Source organism: Hypanus sabinus, chromosome 27, assembly GCF_030144855.1.
Source record: "Hypanus sabinus isolate sHypSab1 chromosome 27, sHypSab1.hap1, whole genome shotgun sequence".
NCBI lineage: Eukaryota > Metazoa > Chordata > Chondrichthyes > Myliobatiformes > Dasyatidae > Hypanus > Hypanus sabinus.
In genome coordinates this window covers 33,223,095-33,248,343 of record NC_082732.1, presented here as the reverse complement: position 1 = coordinate 33,248,343, position 25,249 = coordinate 33,223,095, and the positions used below count along the sequence as shown (strand labels likewise).

At 41.1% G+C, this 25,249-nt stretch overlaps 1 protein-coding gene across 1 annotated transcript; it reads left to right on the top strand.

Moving 5' to 3' along the window:
- Positions 1–4,564: 4,564 nt before the first annotated feature.
- Positions 4,565–24,509, top strand: tprg1l (tumor protein p63 regulated 1-like). Its single transcript, XM_059952177.1, has 5 exons — positions 4,565–5,060; positions 14,175–14,266; positions 15,834–16,010; positions 21,228–21,381; positions 21,715–24,509. The coding sequence occupies exons 1-5, from the start codon at positions 4,821–4,823 to the stop codon at positions 21,907–21,909; spliced, it is 858 nt and encodes a 285-aa protein (XP_059808160.1). The 5' UTR covers positions 4,565–4,820; the 3' UTR covers positions 21,910–24,509.
- The last annotated feature ends 740 nt before the right edge of the window (positions 24,510–25,249 follow it).

Genomic DNA, 25,249 nt, shown 5'->3' with positions numbered 1-25,249 from the left:
ACACGCATTGAAGGTGAGAAGGGATAGGTTCTAGGGGATTCTGAGGGTTAAGTTTTTTACTCAGAGACTGTGGTTGCCTGGAACATGCTGTCTGGTATGATGCTAGAGGCAAATACATAAGAGGCTTTTAAGAGGCGTTTGGATAGGCACATGGATTTAAGGAGGACAGAGGGATTTGGACATGGTGTAGGTTGGAAGGATTAGTGTTGGGGTGTTTTTGATTTGCTTTTTAGCTGATTCCAGCACAACATTGTGGGCCGAATGGCCTGTTCCTGCTGTATTCTTCCATGGGCTGTAAGTTCCTTTGACTGTCCTCAGCTTCAACCTGATCAGTGTTTAGAAAGTACAGTACTCATTTCTCTTCACCATTTCTCTTCTTTAAGTTCAAAGTGGAAAACCTCCCATTTGCTTATATTTAAACTCATTTGCTCCATTTTTGTCCCTCTCCTTTATCTATTCCTATATTTTTTAATGCCATGATTCCAAATACATTGCTTGCTTTGTGAAAAATATTTTTTGGAAACCTGGATTTCTGTCTTAAAACCAAATTCTTTTCTTTCTTTATCAATCTTTTTATTAAGTTTCAAATTCTTTTAATGTGGTAAATGGAGGGATGAAGATGAAAAGGGGGAATGAAGGTTGGTATGAAGAATGGAGACTGGGAAGAGAAAGGACAGTGAAGATCGGTGATGAAAATTGAGATTGAGGATGGACTTGAAAGAAGGATAAAAACTCAAATAAAGAATCCAGATTGCAATGAGGAAGGAGATTAATAATTTTGGATGGATAAAAAATGATTAGTGGAACCTGACAATGGAATAAACAGTAATTAATAGCCAGGACCTGAGAAAACTTGTCAAATTTGAATCGGCATTGAACTTCACTGAGAGGACATGTAGGACCATGAATCACTGAACTATTCTGGAATATAAAATATTTAATAAGAGAAAGTTTTGCTTTTAATTTTTAATTGTAAAGGCCCCTTCCATAAGCTTAGTGGATCTTAGAGTTGGGTAGAGTGAAACTAAACTGGCCCATGTGTTCCAGGGCCATGTGAAGATATTTGACTAAAAGCCTTGCTTCTCATCACCACTATCGGAAAGTTTGCTTGTATGTATATGACGTATACAAGCTGGGAGAGAGGCAGCTGCATTACTGTTCTATCGATGTTCATATCTTGGGCTTGCCAAGGGAAGTAAAATTGAATATATTTAATTAACCATAATTAATGCTGTTGCTTGGACTGTTTTGAGGGAGTGGTGTTAAGTTGGGGTGGTAGGTACAAGATTCCCACATTTCTATAGAGGGGCAGAATTCATGCATTGCTCATTAAAAAAAAAGTGAGATAAAACTGACTCTTCAAATACAACCTCTTGAAAATACAAGTTATTTCCATCTGGGACTACAGAACATGAGGCTATAATCACTTCTTAAATCACCGAAGGCAAAATTAATTGGAGGTTCTTTCTACAGGCTATCCACTAGTGATAGACCTTGCATGGAGAGGAACTACCTCTGGCATCCATGGTCTAGAAGGGACGTAATGAACATTAATGAAAAAGAAACCAGAAGGGATCTCATGTAGGACAATCTTGGACATTCCCCACCCCATAAGCAAGTGCAAAACAATGATGGGAGTAAAACTGGATTTTGGCAAAGGGAGTGGAAACTGAGAACAGAGTGAACTGTGCTATTGATTCATAAAACCCTGTTTCCCACTTTCACCAAAGATTAGGTGAACTCACGGTAAAGCAACATATAACAGGAATTGTGAATGACTGGACCCTTTCATGTTGGTTTATATCGGGAGATATCCTTCTATACCAAACACAAGTCTTTTAGATTCAATGCATATTGTTTTATGGAATTTTGGTCTTTCTTCTTTGAGGCTAACTTTCATCAGCCACCCTCTTTCAAGTGAAAGAATAGGACATTCTTCTGTATATGAGGAGCGGTACAGAAGGCAATTCTGGGACTGTCCATTGAGACCTGAGTATCATTGTAAAGCATAAACTTTTGACAGTTCACCTAATTCTCCCATCTGAAATACATTTACTGATTTCCATAATGGGGGACAACATCTCAGAATCCTGAAGGTATGTCCTCCCATTGACCCCCTCCCCACTGTGAGGAAAGAATCAGGAATGATTGGTTATGAGGGAGGCGGCAGTGGAATGTCAGACCTGTGCATCTCCTTTCTCTTGTACCCTCATTTTCTAAGTGCTATTTGTCTTTCAATGAAGTTACTAAGTAGGACAGATGGAGGAATTAAGTGAAAATTCCAATTGGCTAACCTGCAGCTCCCATTTTCAATGAACAGGAACTTGAACTTTAATGAAAACATTCTAAAATGGTGATTTAAAATATTTCCCAACAATTTTAGTGAGTAATTTTTTTCTGGAACAGGATATTTGATCAGATCGGGGAGATTCAAAAGTCTGCTAAATATAGCTCTTCATTCAGGAAATAGGCTCTAAGATTGAACAAGACCAGCACAGGAAAGAAATCAGGAACAGGAAAAGGGTATTTTGTCCCTTATATCTGTTCCGCCATTTACTGAGATCATGGCTAATATGTCACCCAAACCATATACTGTACCAGCCTTCTCCCTACAACTCAAAATAACTTTGGCTAATAAAAACATATTGATTTTCAATTGAAGTCAGCAAATGACAAAGCATAAGTTACTATTTGAGGATGAAAACTCCAGTTTTTACTATTTGTTGCATGTAAAAGGGCTTCCTCACCTTTGAAACACCTGGTTCTCATTTTTAGCCTATTCCTTCTTTTCTTAGTCTCTCTAACATGCAGATGTGTTCCTTCTGTTTACCTGATTCCTTTCAGTATGCCGCCTGGAATGGTGGTAGAGGCAGATATATTAGAGACTTTTAGATAATCAGATGGATGGAAAATGGAAGGTTATGGACTAAGGGGATTCGCTTAGTTGGCCATTTGATTACTAATTTAATTGGTTTTGCACAGCATTGTGGGGTGAAGGGCTTGACCCCGTGCTATACTGTTGTACGATTTGTTAAAGAGTGCTTGAAAGTAAATCTGCAAGTTGTAGAATCGGTTCAGGGTAGTGGCAGCATTCACGGTAGCACGATTGCAAACAGTTGGTGCTGTTGCCTCACAGTTCCAGAGACCCGTGCTTGATCCCGATCTCAGGTGCTGCCTTTGTGGAGTTTGCATGCTCTCTCTGTCACGGCTCTGGGTTTCCAATGGGTGCTGCAATTCCCTCCCATATCTTAAAAATGTTTTCTTTGGCTCCAATAAATTAGAATCATGGCAAAAAGGTATTAAAAACAGGGTTCAGCAAACATATGTGTGAAAAAGGTATTAAAAACAGGGTTCGGCAAACATATGTGTGAAAAAGGTATTAAAAACAGGGTTCGGCAAACATATGGATGAAGAAGAATTATCTTTGGAAACAGGGATGCTGGATAAATGAGATTGCACGTGCCCCAAAATCATTCTATACCTTTGTTGGATTTTACGGGATAGCACCAATCCACATGCTGGGAGCACATGGAAGCCTGGTGTAAATGCAGAATTGGAAAGTTAAAGGATGTACATGTTCTAAGTTAGCTTCATTATTACATCTGAGACCAAAGTACCCGAAATTGCACAAATCCCCCTTAGTAGCCAGAAAATGTCCTAAATAAAAATCTAGCATTAGCTCTCTGAGCACCAGTCCTACTGTCTAAGTAGGTCCCCAGAGTTTAACAATCATCTGGGACAACCAGATTTGCAGGTTTTTGTCAGAACTGTCCAGTTCAATGGCAAGGTCATTACCGCAGTGTTCTCTCCCCAGTTATGCTGCCTGCCCTGCTGAATATTCCCCAGCATTTTCAGTTCATATTTCTTCCCACACAAACATTGATTTGTTACACACTCTTTACAGGTGAGCCTGGGTACATCGCTAACCTATTCCTGACAAATCTCTGGCCCTGCCCCCACACAATCCGCATCTTTTTCTTCTTCTGTGAGAATGGCGGCTCACATCTATTGGGAAAGTGCATTACTATTGTAATAGAGTAGGAACAAAGCCAGGACGGGGATCAGATCCTACCTCCAAAACCTGTTTTAATTTTGTAAAAATCGCTGGGGCCCTATACAACTTATTTGTCCCTGCCTCAGGTGCCAGAATGTCCTGCAAACTAGGCAGCACATATCTGCCCAATAAGGCCTAAACAGCTTCCTGTGTCCAACAAATATCTGTGGTGCACCATTGTACACCCTGTTCCACCATCTCTGGGACTTTATACGCATGCATTCCACGTCCCGAACTTTAGCTCCACTCAAATGCCCTGGTTTTGCCCAAACCCCATCTCAGTTTCTGCTCCAATGCCCTGGTCCCCTCCAGTTCCCTGGTTCCATCCTGATCCCCTGGCCCCCATCACGATCCACCTGGCTTGGTCCCCTCCAATCCCCAGGATCTGCCCCAATTCCCTGGTCCCCTCCAATCCCCAGGAACTGCCCCAATTCTCTGGTCCCACCCTAATACCCAGGCCCCACCCCAATCACGCCCCAAATCCCTGGCCCCAACCCAATCCCCAAGGCTCCGCCCCTGCCCTGGCTATGCTGTTCTGCCCCCTGAATCTCCCTCAGCCCTTGTTTGTACCTTCGGGTCTGAGCTAGTCCCGGGCTCCGCTCTCGCTCTGCCCCCTCCCCGATCTCTTGGCTCCGCCCAAGGGCCTGGTTGCCAACCAATCCTCCGGCCCCGAGTACGCCATCCGGCAGCCCCGCATAGTCCAGGCCGCGTTGCTTGAGCTTTGCGCGCCGTGGGTGTCGCTGGTTCCTGCCCTTCCACCGCCGCTATGTTGCAGATGAACGACTCGGTGGAGCCGGACGCGGCTGTGCTCCCGACGGTGGGCGTCGCAGCTCCGGGCTTCCCGGCGGAAGCCACTGCCGGAACCGAGCCAGTGCCCCGTGAGGCGGCAGCGGCAGCGGCGGCGGAAAACCGGGTTCCCGCGGCCTACGGCGTCGAGACCCTGACTCCGTTCAGTGTGAAGGATCCCACTCTGCAGGCCAGGATCAAGGATTATTTCGTGTTCAGGGTAACCAGCTCCTCCGGGCCACTGCATACCTGCCCATTTTATGTCGCTGTATCTCTAAAATATTTTATTTTTCATGCATCGTCTCTTAATGTCAGTTACATCTTTACGTTTATTATTTAGTCGTTTATTTCTTGTGTGTTTATATCTGTTTACTTGTCTAATTAATATAATCGTGAGCATTTAGTGTGTGCTATATCTACATCAAATGGCTGTGTCTGGCCATGTGTAGCTCGTCAAAATATTGCTTTGTATGTATCCTTCTACTCAGCTGTATTTGGTGTAACCCTGGCAATGACCTTTGTGGAAGTAGGTTACAAAGTTGGTCTCCCTTTTGGATGGGTAAGAGTGACCTATGGTCACTTTTTCATAATGCAGCTGTTTTTTCCCCAGATGTTTGTAATCTTGATTTAGATTCACCCATGGGTGGAATTTGGATTTGTCTATGTTACCACTCGTTTACAAGTTCAACAATATGACCACCACAGTTTAACAATCTCATAGTCCTATATTTATCCAAAGAACTATTTGCTGGCAGTTATTATCAAATCCTGCATCTACATTTTATTCTTCATGTTTTGAAAATGTATCTGATTACTTTTAGCAGATAACAGATTTATCAGGTTGTGTACTTATTTCAGTTTTATTAAGTGGGCCATTTGCCGCGGGTTTTTGTCTTGACTGAAGGAACATTAAGAATATTTGATAAACTAGATAAAATCTAGTGGAAGTGAAATTGCTGAAGCGAATCTAAATATCCTCCTTTTCTCAACATTTACTTTTAAAAAGGCAAGGACTGTAGCTTGGCTTTGTCTCACAGGTACTGACCTTTTTTCCTGAAAGAGCGACCAAGAGGCTTGACCAGGGTATGGTTTTAGCAAGACTTTTTACCAGTTACTGGAAAATGTTCCTGCTGCTAACTGTAAGGACTTGGTACATCCTCCCTGTGTCCACGTGGGTTTCCTCCTAGTGCTCTGGTTTCCTCCCACAGTCCATAGACCTACCAATTGGTAGGTTAATTGGTCATTGTAAATTGTCCTGTGATTAGGCTGGTGTTAAATCAGGGGATTGTTGGATGGTGTGGCTCAAAAGGCTAACCTTGCTGCATCTCAATAAATAACTTGTAGACTGGATGTGAGTTGGCATCACAAGTGATTGGTGTTGGGTCCCACGTTGTTTGTCATATGTATTCATGGATAGGATGGGAATGTAGAAGGATTAATAAATTTGCATGTGACACCAACGTGGGTGGTGGGATGGGCAGTGAAAAGGCTGTGAGAACAACAAGATCTAAATCAGTTGGGAAAGTGGATGAAAGTATGGAATTTAACTCAAACAAATGACGATACAACAGATTGCAGATGTTGAAATCTGGACCAAAAAAACATGCTGTTGAATGAACTTGAATGACCCTTCATCTGGATTGAAAAGTAGAGGGAACATGCTGCTATTAAGATAATGGTGGTTGGGATCCATCTGTCTCAGAGGACGATGGGTGATGATGATCATCACAAGTCTGGGCAGAAGGTATGGGGATCCTGAGATGCCCAGTTGTCAAGATCCCCCTCTTGGCTTCAGTGGTGTAGTCCAAAGGAAAGCTTATGAAGCAATATGTTTGCCTCCAGCTTGGCTGCAGGAGCTGCCGGAAGGATGTTCAGTGACATCCAGCTGCCTTAGAGGCTCCACTCCAGATTTGTTGTCTGGGTTTACTCCCGTAGTCTTCGTCTCTCCTGAGGCTGCCCATAAGACAGTGGGGATATTTACCCATAGCTGGGGATCTGGTTCACGATCACCAGGGAGTGTCCACACACCGGTGGGCCTGCATGCTACGTGTGCAGGGGCCAGACCTCCTCCCCATCCTCTGTAATTCAGCCCGAGTCCAAAAGGAATTCAGTTTCGGTGTGTCGCCAACAAGGAGGCACTACATGAGGCTTGCTGCTGGAATAAAGAGGCAGTGGTGGATCAGCTGTGTACTGGCGGGGTGAGACTGCACATTCAGCGGTGAAAGCTGAGAGTGAGAGCAACAATCACTACCCACTACACTACCACAACAACCATTTTGACACTGCTATTCAGGTGCAAGGGGAAGATGCGCAGTGGGAACTAGAAACCAATAGAGAGAGATCTACATGAGTGACGATAGGCAACTGATACAGGAATGAGATAGGGAAGAGAGGCGGGGCATGGAACTAAAGTAGGGAGGTAAGATGGGTTTGGAAATAGTAAGGAAAAGAGAGCTCTTGATCCACCACTGCCTATTTATTTTGGCTAACCGCTCCACCACCCCAGTCCAGAGGAAGGATGTTGACCAGATACATCAACCGTATATCCCTCCACAGGTGCTGCTTGACCTGCTTTGTTCCTCTAAAAAGTAGTTCCTTTTTTTTAAACTCTTGACAGGTGTGAAATAATGCAATTTGGGAAGTTAAACTGGGGTGCGACTTGCACAGTAAATGTTAGGGCTCTGGGGACTTGTTGCTCTATAAAATAAAGACTGAGGAGTATAAGTGCATATTCTTTAAAAATGATGATACAGGCACAGTGGTGAAGGAGCCATACAATGCACTTCCCTTCAATGCATGGAACACTAAGCAGAAGACTGGAAATTGTATGTTGTAGTTGCGTAGGATATGAGGAGAACGCATCTAGATTTTTATCTGCAGTTTTGGTGTCCATACTAAAGGAAAGATGTGATTAAGCTATAGAGGATGTAGAAAGGATGTTGATGGCGGAACTGAGTTGTAGGAACTAGATACTTGCATGATTTTATCAAGCCCATGAGTGAAGGTTGAACCAGTCTTCAGCTCACTTCTCTGCTAGGCTTACTTGCTTCAGTGCTGAACTGACTCTGCAAGCATCATCACTCGCCTCAGCGATGAACTGGCTCTGTGGCTGTAGACTCCCTTTCAGAGACTTTGTGGTTAATTTAATGTGGGTTATTTGTTTCTATTTTTATTGTTTGCAGTTTGTTCTTTTTTTCCTACACGTTGGATGTTTGACGGTCTTTGTTGTGTGGTGTTTTGAAATGGGTTCTATTGTGCTTCTTCGTTTTGTGGCTGCCTGCAAGAAGATGAATCTCAAAATTGTATTCATTCTTGGATAATAAATGTACTTTGTTTTCCCTGGAGCGTAGAAGCCAGAGGTTTGACCTTGAGGTTTTCAGAATCATGCAGGGCATAGATAAGGTGGAGGATCAGTCTTTTTCCCCAGGGTCAGAAGCTTCAGAGAGTCTAAAAATTCAGGGCATAGGTTTAAGATGAGAGGGGAAAAAGTTAACAGGACCTGAGGGGCAGTTTTTCCACACAGAAGCTGCCAGAGGAAGTGTTCGAGGCAGATACAACTACATCCTTAAAGGGATTTGGACGGGTTCATCGACAGGAAAGGTAGAGGGTTAGAGGCTAATTACGAGCAAGTGGGACAAGCTCAGGAAGGCATAGTCAGCATAGAAAAGTTGGGCTGAAAGGCATGTTTCTGTTGTATAACTCTGTCACTCTAAAATGAACTTGTTTTGCACTGCCAGGGTGCAAAACATAGCATAACACTATTACAGCACCAGCAGCCCAAGTTCAATTTCTGTCACTTTCTGTAATGAGTGACATTCTCCCCTTGGTCGCGTGTGTTTCTTCCCCTATTTCAAAGACTTGCAGGTTAGTAGGTTAATTGGTCACATTGGGTCTAATTGCATGGCATGGGTTAGTTGGACCGGAAGGCAAAAATGTTCCTTATTTACACCTCTGATCTATATCCATATAATCTTCTCTACCCATACATTAACCTCTTAAAACAGGGCAGCACAGTAGCATAGTGCTTAGCACAACACTTAACAATACCAGTGACCTGGATTCAATTCCTGCTTCTGTTTCTAAGTTCTCTCCTTGACCATGTGGGTTTCCTCGCACAGTCTTGAGATATACTGGTTGATAGGTTAATTGGTCATTGTCAATTGTCCCGTGATTAGGCTAAGGTTAAATCGGGGTTTGCTGGCCAACGCGGCTGAAGGGGCCTGTTCACGCCTTATCTCAATAAATAAATACTCCAAATTCTGGGCAAAGAAAGAACAGCACAATATGAACAACAAGCACCTCTTTGTAACCACTCACTCAGTGATTGCTAGCTGTGGCTTTGAAATAAAGTGACAGAATTTCTGCCACCTCCTTCCATCCCAGCAGTGGTTTTGAAGATCAGATTGTGCAGAGTTGTGGTATTTCAAAGGAAAGATAAATATCTTCTGATTTTTATCCCAGACACTATTTAATTTCTGGTACAATGCCTCTTAGCCAGAGACCAGCAAATTGATTAGGGAGTGATAACACTACCTTTCCTCAAAGGACAAATACCAGCTGCTTGGGTACTTTGGGATTTCGTGCATCTTTCTGAGGAAAGTGAGACTGTTCAGGTCCCTTGGGTGTACCCTGCCGTTGCTTTAGATCACAGCTAGTCCATATCTTTTTCTCTCATTTACCTTCTGTCAGCATGTTATCAGATTGTGTAAACAAAAAAAAATCAATCAAACTGTTTTGAAAGCTCCATTCTTCCAGATTACCACTGACAGTGGAAAGTAATTCCTAGTTTAATTACTGATTGTTTAACTAAATTATGAATGAAGAGTGACTTCTTTGAAACTTGTCGAAAGTTGAATAGAATGGATGTGGAGAGGATGTTTGCTGGGGTGGGGGGAGTCTTAAAACGCAGCCTCAGAAGAGAGGGGCATCATAGAATGGTGATGAAGAGGAATTTCTTTAGCTAGGGAGTGGTGGAATTCATTGCCACAGGCAGCTATGGCAGCCAAGACATTGTATATTTAAGACAGATTGATAGATTTTTGATTGGTCAGGGCATGGGGAAAAGGCAGGATATTGGGGCTAAGAGGGGAAATGGATCAGCCATGATTTAATGGCAGAGCAGACTTGATGGACCAAATGGCCTAATTCTACTCCTAAATCTTAGGGTCTTACAGTTTTTAATAATCCACTCACCAGAGAAAATAGATTCTACATATTTTCTAGGCACAGGATCACCTCGCAGCACAGATTTTTAACATTATAAACCTGGTTTGGAAATTGCATCATCTTGAATCGCAAGACCCTGCAACGGATAATGAGGTCAGCTGAGAAGATCATTGGGGTCTCTCTTCAGGCCATTACAGACACTTACATGACACGCTGCATCCACAAAGCAAACAGCATTATGAAGGACCCCATGCACCCCTCATACAAACTCTTCTCCCTCCTGCCATCTGGGAAAAGGCACCGAAGCATTCAGGCTGTCATGACCAGACTGTGCAACAGTTTCTTCCCCCAAGCCATCCGACTCCTCTATACCCAGAGCCTGGACTGACACCAACTTACTGCCCTCTACTATGCCTATTGACTTGTTTATTATTTATTGTAATGCCTACACTGTTTTGTGCACTTTATGCAGTCCTGGGTAGGTCTGTAGTCTAGTATTTTTTCTGTGTTGTTTTTACATAGTTCACTGTAGTTTTTGTACTGTTTCACGTAGTACCATGTTCCTGAACAATGTCTCTTTTTACTGTGTACTGTACCAGCAGTTGTGGTCAAAATGACAATAAAAAGTGACTTGACTTGATAATGCAATCCATCCTCCTAATTTAAACCACGATAAAATTCAGGTCAATCTGCACTACACTCTGATGCAGACCGGTTATCTGCTTGTATAAGTATTTACCAAAAGCCGAATGTTGTACTGCGTGGGGTTTTACCAAAACAACACATCAGATGTATCCCATGGGGAAACGTACTGAATAGATCTCTGAGACACATGGGTATTAACTTCTTTCTTTTTCAATCTCTTTATTGAATTATATATATATAAAACATAACATAATAATGAATAGGTTATGAATACAATAGACTTGAAATTACATTGGTAATAAGATAATAATATCCTATTAAACATCAACAGAAAAGAGTACATTAATCAATCAAGTCTATATAACTATGAAAAAAAATCGTCAAAAGAAAAAAAATTGAAAATATGTAAAAGAAAATATATATTGAGAAAAAAAAGAACTAAACTAAAACTAACATGGGCAATAATAACAGTTTATAAGTATATGATAGTGTCAAAGAACTCCGGAACTCCATACCTGAACAAGAACAAGCAGAGAGGAGGTCTGGAAAAGGCCAAATTAATTCATATGAAAATGTGGAATAAACAGTCCCCGACACATGGGTATTAACTTGATTACAAAATTTGGACAATACTACTTTTGTATCGTGGTAGTGGATGCCTTAGAAAGGAAGTGTGTGTTTGATATAGATATTGCAATATTGCTGTTGTTGAATAATGACCTTTTTAAAGGATATTAGAAAAATCACACAAAGTTTTGTTCTGGAGTGAAACATTTTAAGTTTGAAGAGATTTTTGATGTAAGACTCATTTGACATTTGGGGGTTTTCATGGAAACTACACTCATTAGCAAAAAATTGTGGATTTGTGTGTAATAAAAAGGTTGTTTTTTTTATTTGGTAACCGTATTGGCGTTGCAAGGGGCTGGGGTATGGGAGTGAGACATTCGACCATTGCTTTGAACTCTTGCAGTGCATGTGAAGTTGCCCTCCTGATGTGCTTTGACCAGGACTTCTGACTCGGTCCTGATGGATGAATGGTGAGTGGTGCATGATTTGGAACAAGATTCTGAAGAACACTGTTTCCACACATCAGCTTTCTGGTTCATGAAGGTTGTCAGTTTGGCTAGAAGAGTTCTTGGAAGAGGCAGGAGGGAAAATTGAGTGAAATTAATGTAAACAGACTTTCAGTAGGTGTTTGGAAGTTGCCATGTGGGATAGAGGAGGATTCATGAGTTTGAAATGAGGGGTTGGTAGTAAATTGAACTAAAATGCATGGTGGTTTCTTGAATAATTTGGGGTGAGTTGCCACATCTTATTGTGAAACTATTTCAGTTCATCTGGAGTGAGTTATTGTTAATAGGGGCTGCCATGGTAGTGTTGCGATTCCGGAGTTCAATCCCAGGGCTGCCTGCAAGGAGCTTGTACGTTCTCCCCATGATCAATGTGGGTTTCCTCTCTGTGCTCCAGTTTCCTCCCACAGTCCAAAGACTCAATAGTTAGTAGGTTAATCGGTCATTGTATTTAGGCTAGTGTTAAATAAGTGTGTTGCTGGGTGGATTTGCCTGTACTACACTGTCTCTCTAAACCTGGTGACGATACTCATTTGGAGATTTAATGTTCTAAGGATCAAAGAAATCTACAAGGTTATATTTAAAGATGTTAAGACGGTGTGCTTACTTCAGTGTTATTAGGTGGGTGGGGTGCCTGATTGCCTGATGCCTTGGTGGTAATACTTACCCACCTCCCCAGTTCCAGCTTAGAAAGGCAGAGCAGTGTCATTTGGGCCAGTTGCCAAGTGCATTTGCATTGAGTAAGAGAACACCCAGAATACTTGATAAACTAGATAGCCTAATCGAAGCATAATTGCTCAAGCAAATGTAATGCAGGTTGATCACCACAAATCCAGAAATGATTGGGACCTGTGCAGTGCCAGATTAATGATTTTTTGCTAAATCACAGGCTAGGATTAATTAACACCTCTAACCCATTTGATGATTACCTCACCCTTGGATAATAAAGGGAAAAGAAACAACAAATGAAAAGTGATTCTTTCACAAATTCCTGTACTGGCCTGCCAGAGTCAACTACACTCAGTAGCCACTTCATAATTGGAGCAATATTTAGCCTTCAAAGAGCGCAATGTGCCATTGTCCTGGGGTTGAATTAATGATGTACAGTTAGGTGGCAGGTAGATACCGTAAACATTACTTCTTTTTACCAAGAATTCTTTTAGATGCACAGAGCAGTCTTGGGGAAATGTAATTGATACATATATACATACGTACATAATTCACAACCACCAACATTGAGTTAGAGTTTCACTTTAAGTGGCAGGTCTGATGTGACGATGTAATTATGTAAAAGGTTCTTAGCATGCTTTCTGTGCAGGTTTTGGAGTTCATTAAAATGTTTATGGTTTTTCCTTAAGCATTAGTGTGTTAGAGCAGCCCAACACATTGACATGATCTTTTGATGTTTGATGTCAGTGGCTGCATCCTTAGTATCAGTGTTTGTCTTGGAGTACAACGCCAATTTCATCAACATTGTAGTCCTGCTTGGGACTTAAAATTTCATCAGCAAATTCAGCAGCTGTTTCCTTGTCTGCTGACTGTTTATTGCCACACACTGCACGAAAAGTTATGCCATGTCGCTGCTTGCGACGCTGAAGCCACACTCATAATCCAGTCATAATTCTTCATAAAATAATTACACTTGTTACTCTGCCATCTCTGACAGTTCTACACCTTCACTGACAACAGAGTTTAAACCACTTTGAGTACTTTATCTAGTTGTGAGCATCTACCTTTCATTGTTTTCCTTATGCACATCTGTTTTTTATGATTCACTGTCAGCAAAAAAACTGGTGCAACTTTTCTTTTTGTTTCTTGACATCATAAACTGTGGAAGAGCTAATGTTATACAAATCGCGTTTGCTTTTCCCCGTCAAGTTATTTTTCAGAACTTCCACCATATCTTGTATAGATAACATGTGGTGTTTGCACTTTACATCATAAGAAACACTTCCTTTATTCAATGATGACAGGGGCTAGATAAGCACTAGTTATAAAAATAAATGCAGAATAACACAGGGGAATTACTACTTTTAAAGACCATGCCTACAGCTGATTCTGCTAACGGTGCCACCAAAACAGTGGCATAGCGTTGGCGTGGAGGCATGGTAAATTTGAAATTAGGCTGGTGAAAATTATCTCCAAACCTGCAGTGGAACCAGAGTCGAGGTGGTTGACCTGTAACTCTCCTTTTCCAAGCTGACATCCCAATCCTTCTGTGTCTGCCTCTCTCTTGCCTTTACTCACAGATTGCACTGGGTTCTAATGAGCGTCATTATAAATTTTCTCCCCTAGGCCAAAGGCAAATCAACTCAGCCCTGGGGAACTTGATAGGAATTTTCAAATGAATATTGGTGGTTAATCATGCTGTATGATATTACTAATGGGCATTTAATTTTTCATTAAATTTGACCTTGCATTATTTCTCACTGAACTTTCACTCCTCATTCCAGCCAGGGACGATTGAAAAGGCTGTTTCAGATATTCGATCTATTGCCGTGCCAATAGAAGATGGAGGTGTGCAGAGTGTGTGGCTGCTGACAGAGTAAGTGATGAGATCTGCAATATTCTCACTTTGGTTGTGATTCATTCCAATAATTTTCCAGTTGGATTTGGAGAGTCAAAAGCATTGAGTAATGGTTAGTTGATGCTTGCTGTTGTCTATCTTGCAAAGTCTACCGGAATGAGATCCAGGATCCATCAGATGTGATTGTATTATCCAGTGGGAAAACTTAAGCATTACTTTCTATTTGAAGCCTATTCATTTTTCTTTGTGCAGTATTAGGTTGTATTTTCAGTAACCATATTACATTTTGCCCAGTCCTTTGGGACATAGCGGGTTTCTACAAGGAGGTGATGTCTCAAGGGTTCAACATCTATTTGTGAGCTTTACATATTTGCTGTTGCTCAGCTTGAAGCATAAAACTAGATGTTGTCAGTCTGTTCCTATCTCCAAAACGTAATGGGACAGGAACCTTCAGAGGATTCAGATCCTGGTCTCTTATTATCTTTGGGATATAGCTGAATGGTTTAAATTCCGAACATGTAGGCTCTATTGGCAAAGTCATTATGGTCATCTCACGCCAAAACAAAATGCTGCAGCTGCTCAAAATCTGTTATAAGTTACAAAATGCCACAAATACTCAACATATCAGGCAGTATCGGGGAAGGTGTTTCCTGACCTGAATATTTCTGTTTTGTTCAGTTCAATTCAATTCAAGATTAATTGTCATTCAACCATACATGAATACCCACAAGACAGCGTTACTTTGGGGCCAAGGTGCAAAACACAGTACCAACAGTCACTCAGCATAAAGCATTCATAGCACATACAAGATAGCAAGTGCCTAAACCTATCTGTAAGATGGAGCCATGTAGGAGAAATCGTCCAGCCATGAATGCCGTCGAAATCTGCAGCCAATTACAATACAGCTTGTCTTCTGCTGATTGAACACTGGGGGGGGGGGGGGGGGGTAGCACCAACTCAAGCCTGGACACTACACCACACCATCTCCAGTGGAGTGCACCGCCACTGACACCTCTCTCTCCTGATGGCTGTAAACAGGTGATGCCAGAACTTGGTGTAGTCCTTGCACATATAAGCTACCAGTAAATTACAACCACGCAAATATAAATATATGTAGTTCAGACCCTGATTCCATGAATGCCACAGAAATCCGCAGTAGACCAGGATACAGCTTGTACTGTGCCCATAGTATTCTACTGTTTAGTTGTTTTCGCCAATTCTTGACAGAAAATAACAAAATATAATGTGTATTGAAGTAAATTAAACTACCATCTCCATTCCTCCAAACTTTCCCACTGGTTTATAGTCATTGAGTTTTAGCCCACCTGGTATGCTGGCATACTGTTCCTGGGAAATGTGTAAGCACCAACATGCGTATGGGGCACAGACAGCGTACTTGCCTCTTTCTGCTCTTTACAGTCAGGTAAAGAAGCAACAATATTGGTGAGTAGTTGGAGGATAGCAGTGGAAATCTGCCAAGGTTTGCCAATAGGCAATGAATTTTTGTTCTTGTATGCTTTTCTTGAACAATTTATCTGCACTTTATGAATGTGATTTCCCCCCCCCCCCCCCCCGTGTATTACAGGATCGACCACTGGAACAATGAGAAGGAACGCCTGGTGCTCATAACTGAGCGATCACTGCTCCTGTGTAAATATGACTTCATCAACCTCAGTTGCCGACAAGTTATACGAATTTCACTGAATGCAGTGGATACTATTTCCATTGGAGAGTTTGTTTTTCCTCCAAAGTCTTTGAACAAGTGAGTAGAAAAGCAAATTTGTTTCTGCGCAGGACTTTTGGGAGATCAGATATTGGTTTGTGGTCTTGTATAATGATTTATAATAAAACTATTAATCACAATTGGAGAAAGTCACTAATGCCCACCTCTGCCCACTTGCCTGTCTATTCAATAGAATGTGTATCCTTGGATGCTCATCTCCCAGGCGTGATCTTTTACCTCTACTCTGTAATCCCACAATTTAATACCTGCCAATTTCTATCTGTGCTATTAAGTTCATATACCTTTTTTTTATATACAGTGTGCATTCAAATATAACACCTTCAGTCCTGAATTTACCACCTTTCTCAATTGTCTCCATGTTGCCTCAAGTTAATTCTTACCCTTTGCTAAGCTTTCTGTCTTATTCTTTATTCTGGAGAATTCAGTAACCTCCCCTGCACTCTTCTTCTTTTTACTTTATCATACTTTTCCAAGCTATTGAACCCACCCCCACTATTAATTTAAAGCCCTATCCACAGCCCTGGTTATGTGATTTGCTAGGAGCCTGGTCCCATTGAAGAGCTCCCTGCTTCCCCAATACTGGTGCCAATGTGCTACCTCTCCCACAGCAATCTTTGAGCCACATATTTAACTCTAATCTTATTAATCTTGTGCCAATTTGCACATGGCATGGGTAACAATCTGGAAATTGTTGCCTTTTTAGTTCTGCATTTTAATTTAGACCTTAGCTGCTCACATTCCCTCACAGAACCTCTATTCTTGTTTGTCCTATGTTGTTGATACCCACATGGACTGTTACAACTAGATATTTCCCTTCCCAGTTCACATTCCTCTGCAGGTCAAATGAAATGTCTCAAACCTGAGCACCAGGCAGGAAACACAACCTTCAGGACTCTTGATCCTTGTGACAATTCCCCTAATTATACTATCTCCAACTACAATTATATTTATTTTCTCTCTTCTCCCTGAATGACTTCCTGAACCGTAATGCCATGGTTCGGTTGCACATCCTTCATACAGTCCCCACTCTCATCCACACAAAGCAAGAATCTCAAACCTGTTGGACAAGCTCAAGGGCTGAGGCTCCTCCAGCACAACTACTATTTTTTTTTCCACTACCTGCCATATTTGCAGTCACACCCTCTTGTCCCTGACAAAGACCTAATTTTGAAATAATTAGTCTAATGGGTGTTACTGCCTCCTGAAACACAATGCCCAGGTGACACTCCTTCTTGGAGTTCAGATTCCAGACTATCAACTTTGAGCTTGAGTTCACAACCAACCAACACTTGCTGCATATATAGTCATCACAATGGGGCCCGCCAGTTCCCACATCGTGCAGCTACAGTACATCACCTGATCCTGCATCCCTACTTTATTTAATCAGTTGGAATTTGTTCTTTTTAACCACTATATATATAAAAATGCCTTGCCTGTTACTCACTTGTACCTTTTGCTGAAGCCAATTGAGCCAAATCCTTAGACTCCCAGTCCTCCATTAGCCCTCTCACACAATGAGCCAGTCGTACACTTTTATATAAAAATAAAGCTGCCATCTCTTCCCCTTTGCTGCTCTGATAGATGCGATGAGGAAAAAGTACCAAGTACTTGCTGTGCATTTCAATCCTTCAGGTGCTTCCTATCTTTTTCAGAATATCTTTCCCATTCCCATTATTGCCAATGATAGTATTTTTTTTAAAAAAGGATGAAAATGTAACAAGGCAGATGAGCAAGTTAGTGGAATTGGGGATGGTGTAAAGTAGTGGTCACCAATCTTTTTAAGCCCAAGATCCCCTACTTCCCAAGTGAAAGGCATGATGGACCTACTGAATCATTTAGAGAAAAAACAACTCAGATTGTACTTTCAACTTGAGGCCCTTTATGTGGGCTAATTGTATTTTAATTACATAAAATGCTTTTGTCAGACTTTCAAATTAATTCAACCAAGAAAACACTGTAACCAACATATCAAACAGGCCATAGCAGCATCGAGCTCATCCAATAACACCTTGAATAAGTGGTGCTGAAGCGCTTTTGCTTGAATCAAGTTTATCAGTTTCACCACCAGTGTCATTACAAGAGGGAAGTCCAGGACCTTCCCAGACTAGGCCTGCTGAGGAATCACAGTGTGATAAGCCAGGAAGTTGGGAAAATCAGGGTCATTATGGCACAGTGCTATAAAACCAATGCACATACCACATGTTGCTGGGACCCCATCAGTAGTAATTGCCACCAGTTTATGAAAGGGGATGTCATTTTCACGGACGTTTTTTTTTTAACTCATTGTAAATATCCTTGTCCTCTCCTTTAAGTGCAAAAGAGTGAGGAAGTCCTCCTTTGTTGTATAAAATCCTGGAAAGTCATTCTGACATATACAACAAGCTGAGCTGTTTGCAAAACATCCAGGGATTCATTGAACTGTCATGAAAAATATTCACAGAGTGACAAGTCCCTTAACACTTGTCGATCCACATCCTCTGAGCCCTCAACCCCGATTTCAGCCCCTCAACTTTCCTGGTATTGGTAAACTGTTACTGAGACACTAGTATAAGTTTCAAAAGTATGCAAGCTAATGACACCACTGTTTTTGTTTCCCATTTCTTTTACATTTGGGGAAAGTTGGAATTTAAAGGGGCAGCCCGTTCCATGCGCTCACCACTCTCTTGAGTAAAAAAAACTTACCCCTGACATCTCCTCTGTACCTACTCGCCAGCATCTTAAACCTGTGTCCTCTTGTGGCAACCATTTCAGCCCTGGGAAAAAGCCTTTGACTATCCATACGATCAATGCCTCTCATCATCTTCTACACCTCTGTCAGGTCACCTCTCATCCTCCGTCACTCCAAGGAGAAAAGGCCGAGTTCACTCAACCTATTCTCATTAAGACATGCTCCCCAATCCAGGCAACATCCTTGTAAATCTCCTCTGCACCCTTTCTATAGCTTCCACATCCTTCCTGTAGTGAGGCAGCCAGAACTGAGCACAGTACTCCAAGTGGGGTCTGACCAGGGTCCTATATGGCTGCAACATTAACTCTCAAATAAATAAGCAATGATTATCAAGAGCATGAGATAGTGAGGTTGAGTCCTTGAAAGTGAGATAATTGGTTGTGGGAACCTTTCAATGATGGGCAAAGTGAATTTGAGTATAGTTATCCAACTTTGTTCAAGAGCCTGACAGTTGAGCTGTAGTAACTGTTCTCAAACCTGGTGGTGTGAGTCCTGAGGCCCTTGTACCTTTTGCCTGATGGCAGCAGGGAAAAGAGAGCATGATCTGGGAGGTGAGGATCACTGATGATGAATGCTGCTTTCTGATGACACTTTTCGTGTAGATGTGCTCAATGGTTGGCAGGGCCTTACCTGTGATATACTGGGCCATATCCACTACTTTTTGTAGGATTTTCATTTTAAAGTCATTGGTGTTTCCATACCAGGCTATGATGCAGCTAGGGAGCATGCACATGCCCAAAATTCCCTGTATGATGCTGCTGGACTGCTGAGGTGTGGCTGCTGTGGGTTGAACAGTTTCCCATTACTACTGAAGGAAACATCAGCAGTGAGGAGCTTCAGTCACACATCGCAATCTCATATAGTCCACATATGGGAAAGCAGTAGGGATAGAACTTTACAGCACAGAAACAGGCCTTTTGGCCCTGCTTAGCTGTGCCGAACCATTTTTCTGCCCCGTCCCACTGACCTGCACCTAGAACATATCCCTCCATACCCCTCTCATTTAAGTACCTGTCCAAGTTTTTCTTAAATGTTAAAAGTGGGCCTGCATTCACCACTTCAACTGGCAGCTCACTCCACACTCCCACCACTCTCTGTGGGAAGAAACTTCCCCTAATGTTCCCTTTAAATTTTTCCCTTTTCACCCTTAACCCATGTTCTCTGGTTTTTTTCTCCCTTAGCCTCAGTGGAAAAAGCCTGCTTGCATCACTCTATCTATACCCATCATAATTTTATACACCTCTATCAAATCTCCCCTCATTCTTCTATGCTCCAGGGAAAAAAGTCCTAACCTAGTCAACCTTTCTCTGTAACTCAGTTTCTCAAGTCCCAGCAACATCCTTGTAAACCTTCTCTGCACTCTTTCAACCTTAATATCTTTCCTGTAATTAGGTGACCAATACTGCACACAGTACTGGGAATACTGGTACTGGGAAATCTCAGATGCTTTAATCATTTACTGCTTTCTTGAAACAAGTATGATTGCTGTAACCACAGATGCTTTGCTGTTGTCTGCCACAGAGTAAATCAGAGTCTCTTCCTCCCACTGGCTGATGAGCTATTCCCCAAATTCTACCATGGTGTTACCAATACTGTGTAAACTTACATGGTCTGTTTTTGGCCTTGTTAATATTCTTTGATTCTATCAATTATGAGAGACCTGTAATCAATTACTGGAAGGGAGAACCCACTTTTCAACCCAGAATGTACTGTAGCTAACCACACTCGCATCCCAAGATTGTAGATACCACAAACTTTTGAGAAGACAGATTAACTTCATCAAAACAGGATATATATAATTGAAAAGTCCATTTTAGAGCATTAATCTCTTCACGGTGCCTCATTATCACAGTTCAGAATCTTTTCAATGTGCCCACAGACTTAGTTTGGAAACTATGAAACCACTTAGTTCCCATTTGCTTAACTTGAGTCTATTGAAGCAGAAAATTCCATTTCAAAAAAATGGGCATTGGTAGGTAATTGCTCATTGTAAATTAGCCCGTGATTAGGGTAGGATTAAATTGGAGATTGCTGGGTGCTATGGCTCAAAGGACCCATGCCACACTGTATCTCAATAATAATAAAATGAATGAAGTGGAGCTTATTATTGAGTTGCCACATCCCCTGCAATCCGCCGATTTAACCCTAGCCTAATCGTGGGGCAATTTATAACGACCAATTAACCTACCAATTGGTAAGTCTTTGGATGGGGGGGGAAACCAGGGCACCCAGAGGAAACCCATGCGGTCACACAGAATGTACAACCTCCCTTACAGGGAGCAGCGGGGATTGAACCCTGGTCACTGGTACTGTAAAGCATTGTGCTAACCACTACGCTACCATGCTGCCCTTATCATACAAACACGAGGAAGTTTCAGATACCGGAAATCCAAAGCAACACACACAAAACTGGGCAGGTCAGGCAGTATATATGGAAATGAATAAACAATCAACATTTCAGGCCAAGATCCTTCTTCAGCACTAGTACAATTTGTTTCATTTAACAGGAGAGAGGGACATGGGATTCGGGTTCAGTGGGACAAACGGGAGACGCCATCCTTTATTAATCGCTGGAATCCATGGTCCACTGACGTGCCATATGCCACTTTCACTGAACATCCCATGGCAAATGCAGATGAGAAGATTGCATCTCTCTGCCAGGTAAGAAGTGATCAGCCAAAATATTTAGAAAGAACATCTGAAACTGGTTAGCCAATTGTGTTGTATAACCCACTTTTTAATCTTTGGCCTTGAGTAAACCCATTGCCTGGACAGAAATTTAAAGATCTTCTTAATTTCTGAGATGTAACAGTTTATTTGTCCTGGAGTACTTGCATTGAATTAAATGTAACTAAGATTTATCATAAAACTAAATTCATAAATTTGCATTGATTATCAGTTACTGAATTGCAGATTGTTTTAAATGTTAAAATACATTATCCAGTCACTGGTATTTTGAAATGGGTTGACTTTGCCAATATTTTTAACTTTCAGCTGGGGAACTTTAAGACCCAATTAATCCAAGCAGTGAAGAAGGCTCACAAAGAGGCGCCACTGCCAGGCCGGGCCAGTGGAGTTCTGATCTTGGAGCGGCCTCTTCTCATTCAGACCTATGTAGGGTTAATGTCGTTCATCAATAATGAAGCTAAATTGGGCTATTCTATGTCAAGGGGAACAATTGGATTTTAAAGGACTTGAGGTATTCCATATTGCCTCTTCTGCACTCTTTTCAATTTGCATTATTCCAAGTTAGGAAATGGACACCTTTGGGTGCATGTCAGGAGTTGGATAAACTGGGTGAGATCGCTCTTTCCTGAGAGCACAGGCAATTGTAGCATGTGGTGCAATGTTATTTTTAAGAACAGTGCTTCTGTAATATTGCAAATCATACTAAGTGCAGCATTGCAATTGAAAAATGATTAGCACAGTGTCGTGCTTGTGTTGCAGATTTTTACTGATGGACTTGCTTTCTATGCTTGTTTTTGCAACCTACAGAAACTGGTCATATTTTAATTACTTTATCATAATAATGTGTTTTAGTCAGAGGTGAAATTGAGGGGGCCAGTTATTACAGTTTGCTTTCACCTCTTGATTCTGGTTCAAGTATAGCACAAACAAAAGCAGATAGAGAAAAGCTGCATGTTTGGGTTTGAAATCAACCCAGATGTTGTCTTTGATGGTCATCCTGAAGAAAGGGTGGTCTGACACAGTCACTAAGTGACTGATGTACAAACTAATGTCACGTAGTCATCTAGTTAAATTATGGACAAGAACCAGATTTCTGGATAATTGATCCAAAGATGGGTTTGAATCTTGTTACTGTTGGGAAAACTTTCTAGTAATTAAATCTTGAATTTAAAATGTAAAACTATTGTTGTAAAACCCCATTTGGTTCATTAAAATCCTTCGAGAAAGGGGATTCATTATCCTTGTGTGGTATGACCTGTTTTCTCACTATTGACTCTTAATTGGCTATTTTAAAATTCAGGAGCAATTGGATTTAGATAACAAATGCAGTAGTGCCGACATCAGTCACTAATTTGTTTATTTTCAAAGAAAGCTAATACTGCATATAATAGCTGAAGTTGTATTACTACAATTTATCCATACTGACCTGATGGCCAGAGACCATGGAACAGAAGCAATTCTGTAGTCTGGTATAGGAAGGTTCAGAAATACAAATAATTTTCATTTCAGCAAGAAAAGTGTATAAGTTGCATTATACTATAATAAGAAAAAAAAGTTGAGCAAACATTACCAGTCAAAAATCAACAACCTTGCAAAGGTGCAAGATTAACCATTCACTTTTACCAGCATTTGTAATTTCATTTTGAGACTAGTTATTTATAGAAAAGTTACTGTCTTCCATAAGTAATGAAGAAATGCATTCAGTATATTTGTCCAATGTCCAAATAAAATGGCATTATCAACAATGGGAATATGAAATACTAGATTTGCAGGATTTTGGCTGAAGGAAAATCAGAACCCATGAACAGCTGAAACTACTATAGTGGTAGGGTGCCATGTTGGTGAGGTGGATAACATAAGAAATGGGGGCAGGATAAGCCTTGTGGCCCCTTGAGCCTGCTCCACCATTCGATAAGATCAGGGCCGAGATCTAGCCTTAGACTCATCTCCACCTATCTGCCTTTTCCCCATAACCTTTAATTCCCCTACTATGCAAAAATCTATCCAACCTTGTCTTAAATGTTTATTGAGGTGGGCCTCCTCTGCTTCATTGGGCAGAGAATTTCACAGATTCAGCATGGTCTGGGAAAAGCCGTTCCCCCTCATTTCCATCCTAAATCTAATCCCTGAATTTTGAGGCTATGACCCCTAATTCTAGTTTCACCTATCAGCAGAAGCAACCTTCCTGCCTTTATCTTATCCAGCTCTTTCATAATTTTGTTTCTATAAGATCTTCTGCAATGCTAACATCCCATGATGTTAGCACAATGCTTTTACAGCATGGGACATTTTGAAATTGAATTTTGGTGCCATTCTGTAAGGAATCTCTCTACGTCCTCCTTGCAGAATGTGTGTTTTCCTGGGCATCTTGGTGACCTTCCACAGTCCAAAGATGTACTGGGTAGGTTAATTAGTCATTGTAAATTAGTTTGGAGTTAATTTTGGTTGTGGGGGTGCTATGGTCTGAAGGGTCAACACTGCTCAATTGTGCCTTTGAAATTTTTTTTGTCATTTAACTTCTAATTAGTTGAGTTAGCAGTGGAATAAATATGATGCTCAAGAAAATGCTTAATTAGCCCCTTCAAGAGATGAAAATTACAGTTATTTAGTCTCCTATTACAGGGTTAATGAGCAAATTGCTGTTGAATGGGCATGATAAACCATATAGGTGTGAATACAATGACAAACAAATGCCCACAACCATCACCAGACCACTCAATAAAGAAAACTTTCACAATATTAAAGCAATAATATTTCATTGTTGGACAAATGCACAGTCTAGTATTTGGTACCACTCACTGACCTTCACCTTCATCCCAGCTATGGCATTACAACACTTCCTTTAAAATATTAAATAAAACAAGTGGGAGTCATTGACCTTCCTGCTCCCTAATGTTAACTTAAATTAGTTCAATGTCTACGATAGTAAAGAAAGTAGCATATTTGCAAACTACATTCACACTAAACTTAGTTGTGTTAAATCTACCAGATGCAAGCAATTGAAAAGATGATTTAAATAGAATAATGCATCATCTATATTCCAGTGTTTTGTATTTTAAAGCTATTACAAATATTAATAAAGCTGACTATTAAATGTGAAATATTGTATGTAGTTATTATTGACATCTTTTCAAAAATGGAGGTGAAAAGCCGGCAACTAAAGGCCAAAAAACATATCAGAAAATTGTTAGAATCAATTACTCAGTGATGTATTTAAAATATTGTTAGCGGAGTCAGCATAGCAGCAGAAGAAAGAGGACATTTTCTGACAATGTTATTGTTTTTACTTTGAGGAAGCCTCAACTGGAGAGCACAAGACATAGCAGAATTCAGATCAAGTCTGCTCCACCATTCCGTCATAGCTGATTTATTATCTCTCAACCCCATTCCTTTGCCTTTTCCCCATAACCTTTGTTGCCCTTACTAATCAAGAACCTATCGCCCCTCTGCTTTAAATATACCCAATGACTTGACTTTCTCAGTAGTCTGCAGGAATGAATTTCAAAGGTTAAGTAAATTCCTCCATCTGTTCTAAAAGGGCCTCCTTTTCTGAGGTTGTGCCTCCCAGACTCCACCATGTACACTCCTCGATCTATGACTTTCAATATTAAATAGGTTTATCATGAGATGCCTAGAGTAAAAGCTCACAGTACTCTCCCCAGAAGAAGGGAATCAAAAACTGGAAGGCAGAGCTTTAAGGTGGGAGTGGTTGAGGCAGGTACAGTAACAGTTCATAAATTTGACTGGAACCAAGAGCAGAATTTGGCCCATTGAGTATCTTTAGGATAGAAGAGAGTAGTTTTTTTTTTAAGACTTCAGTGCATTGAACAACAGGATAATT

Coding starts and splice junctions, on each gene's coding strand:
- tprg1l (XM_059952177.1), top strand. CDS start 4,821: ATGTTGCAGATGAACGACTCGGTGGAGCCGGACGCGGCTGTGCTCCCG. Junction 14,267..15,833: donor AGTGTGTGGCTGCTGACAGA/GTAAGTGATGAG, acceptor CGTGTATTACAG/GATCGACCACTGGAACAATG. Junction 21,382..21,714: donor AGATTGCATCTCTCTGCCAG/GTAAGAAGTGAT, acceptor TTTAACTTTCAG/CTGGGGAACTTTAAGACCCA.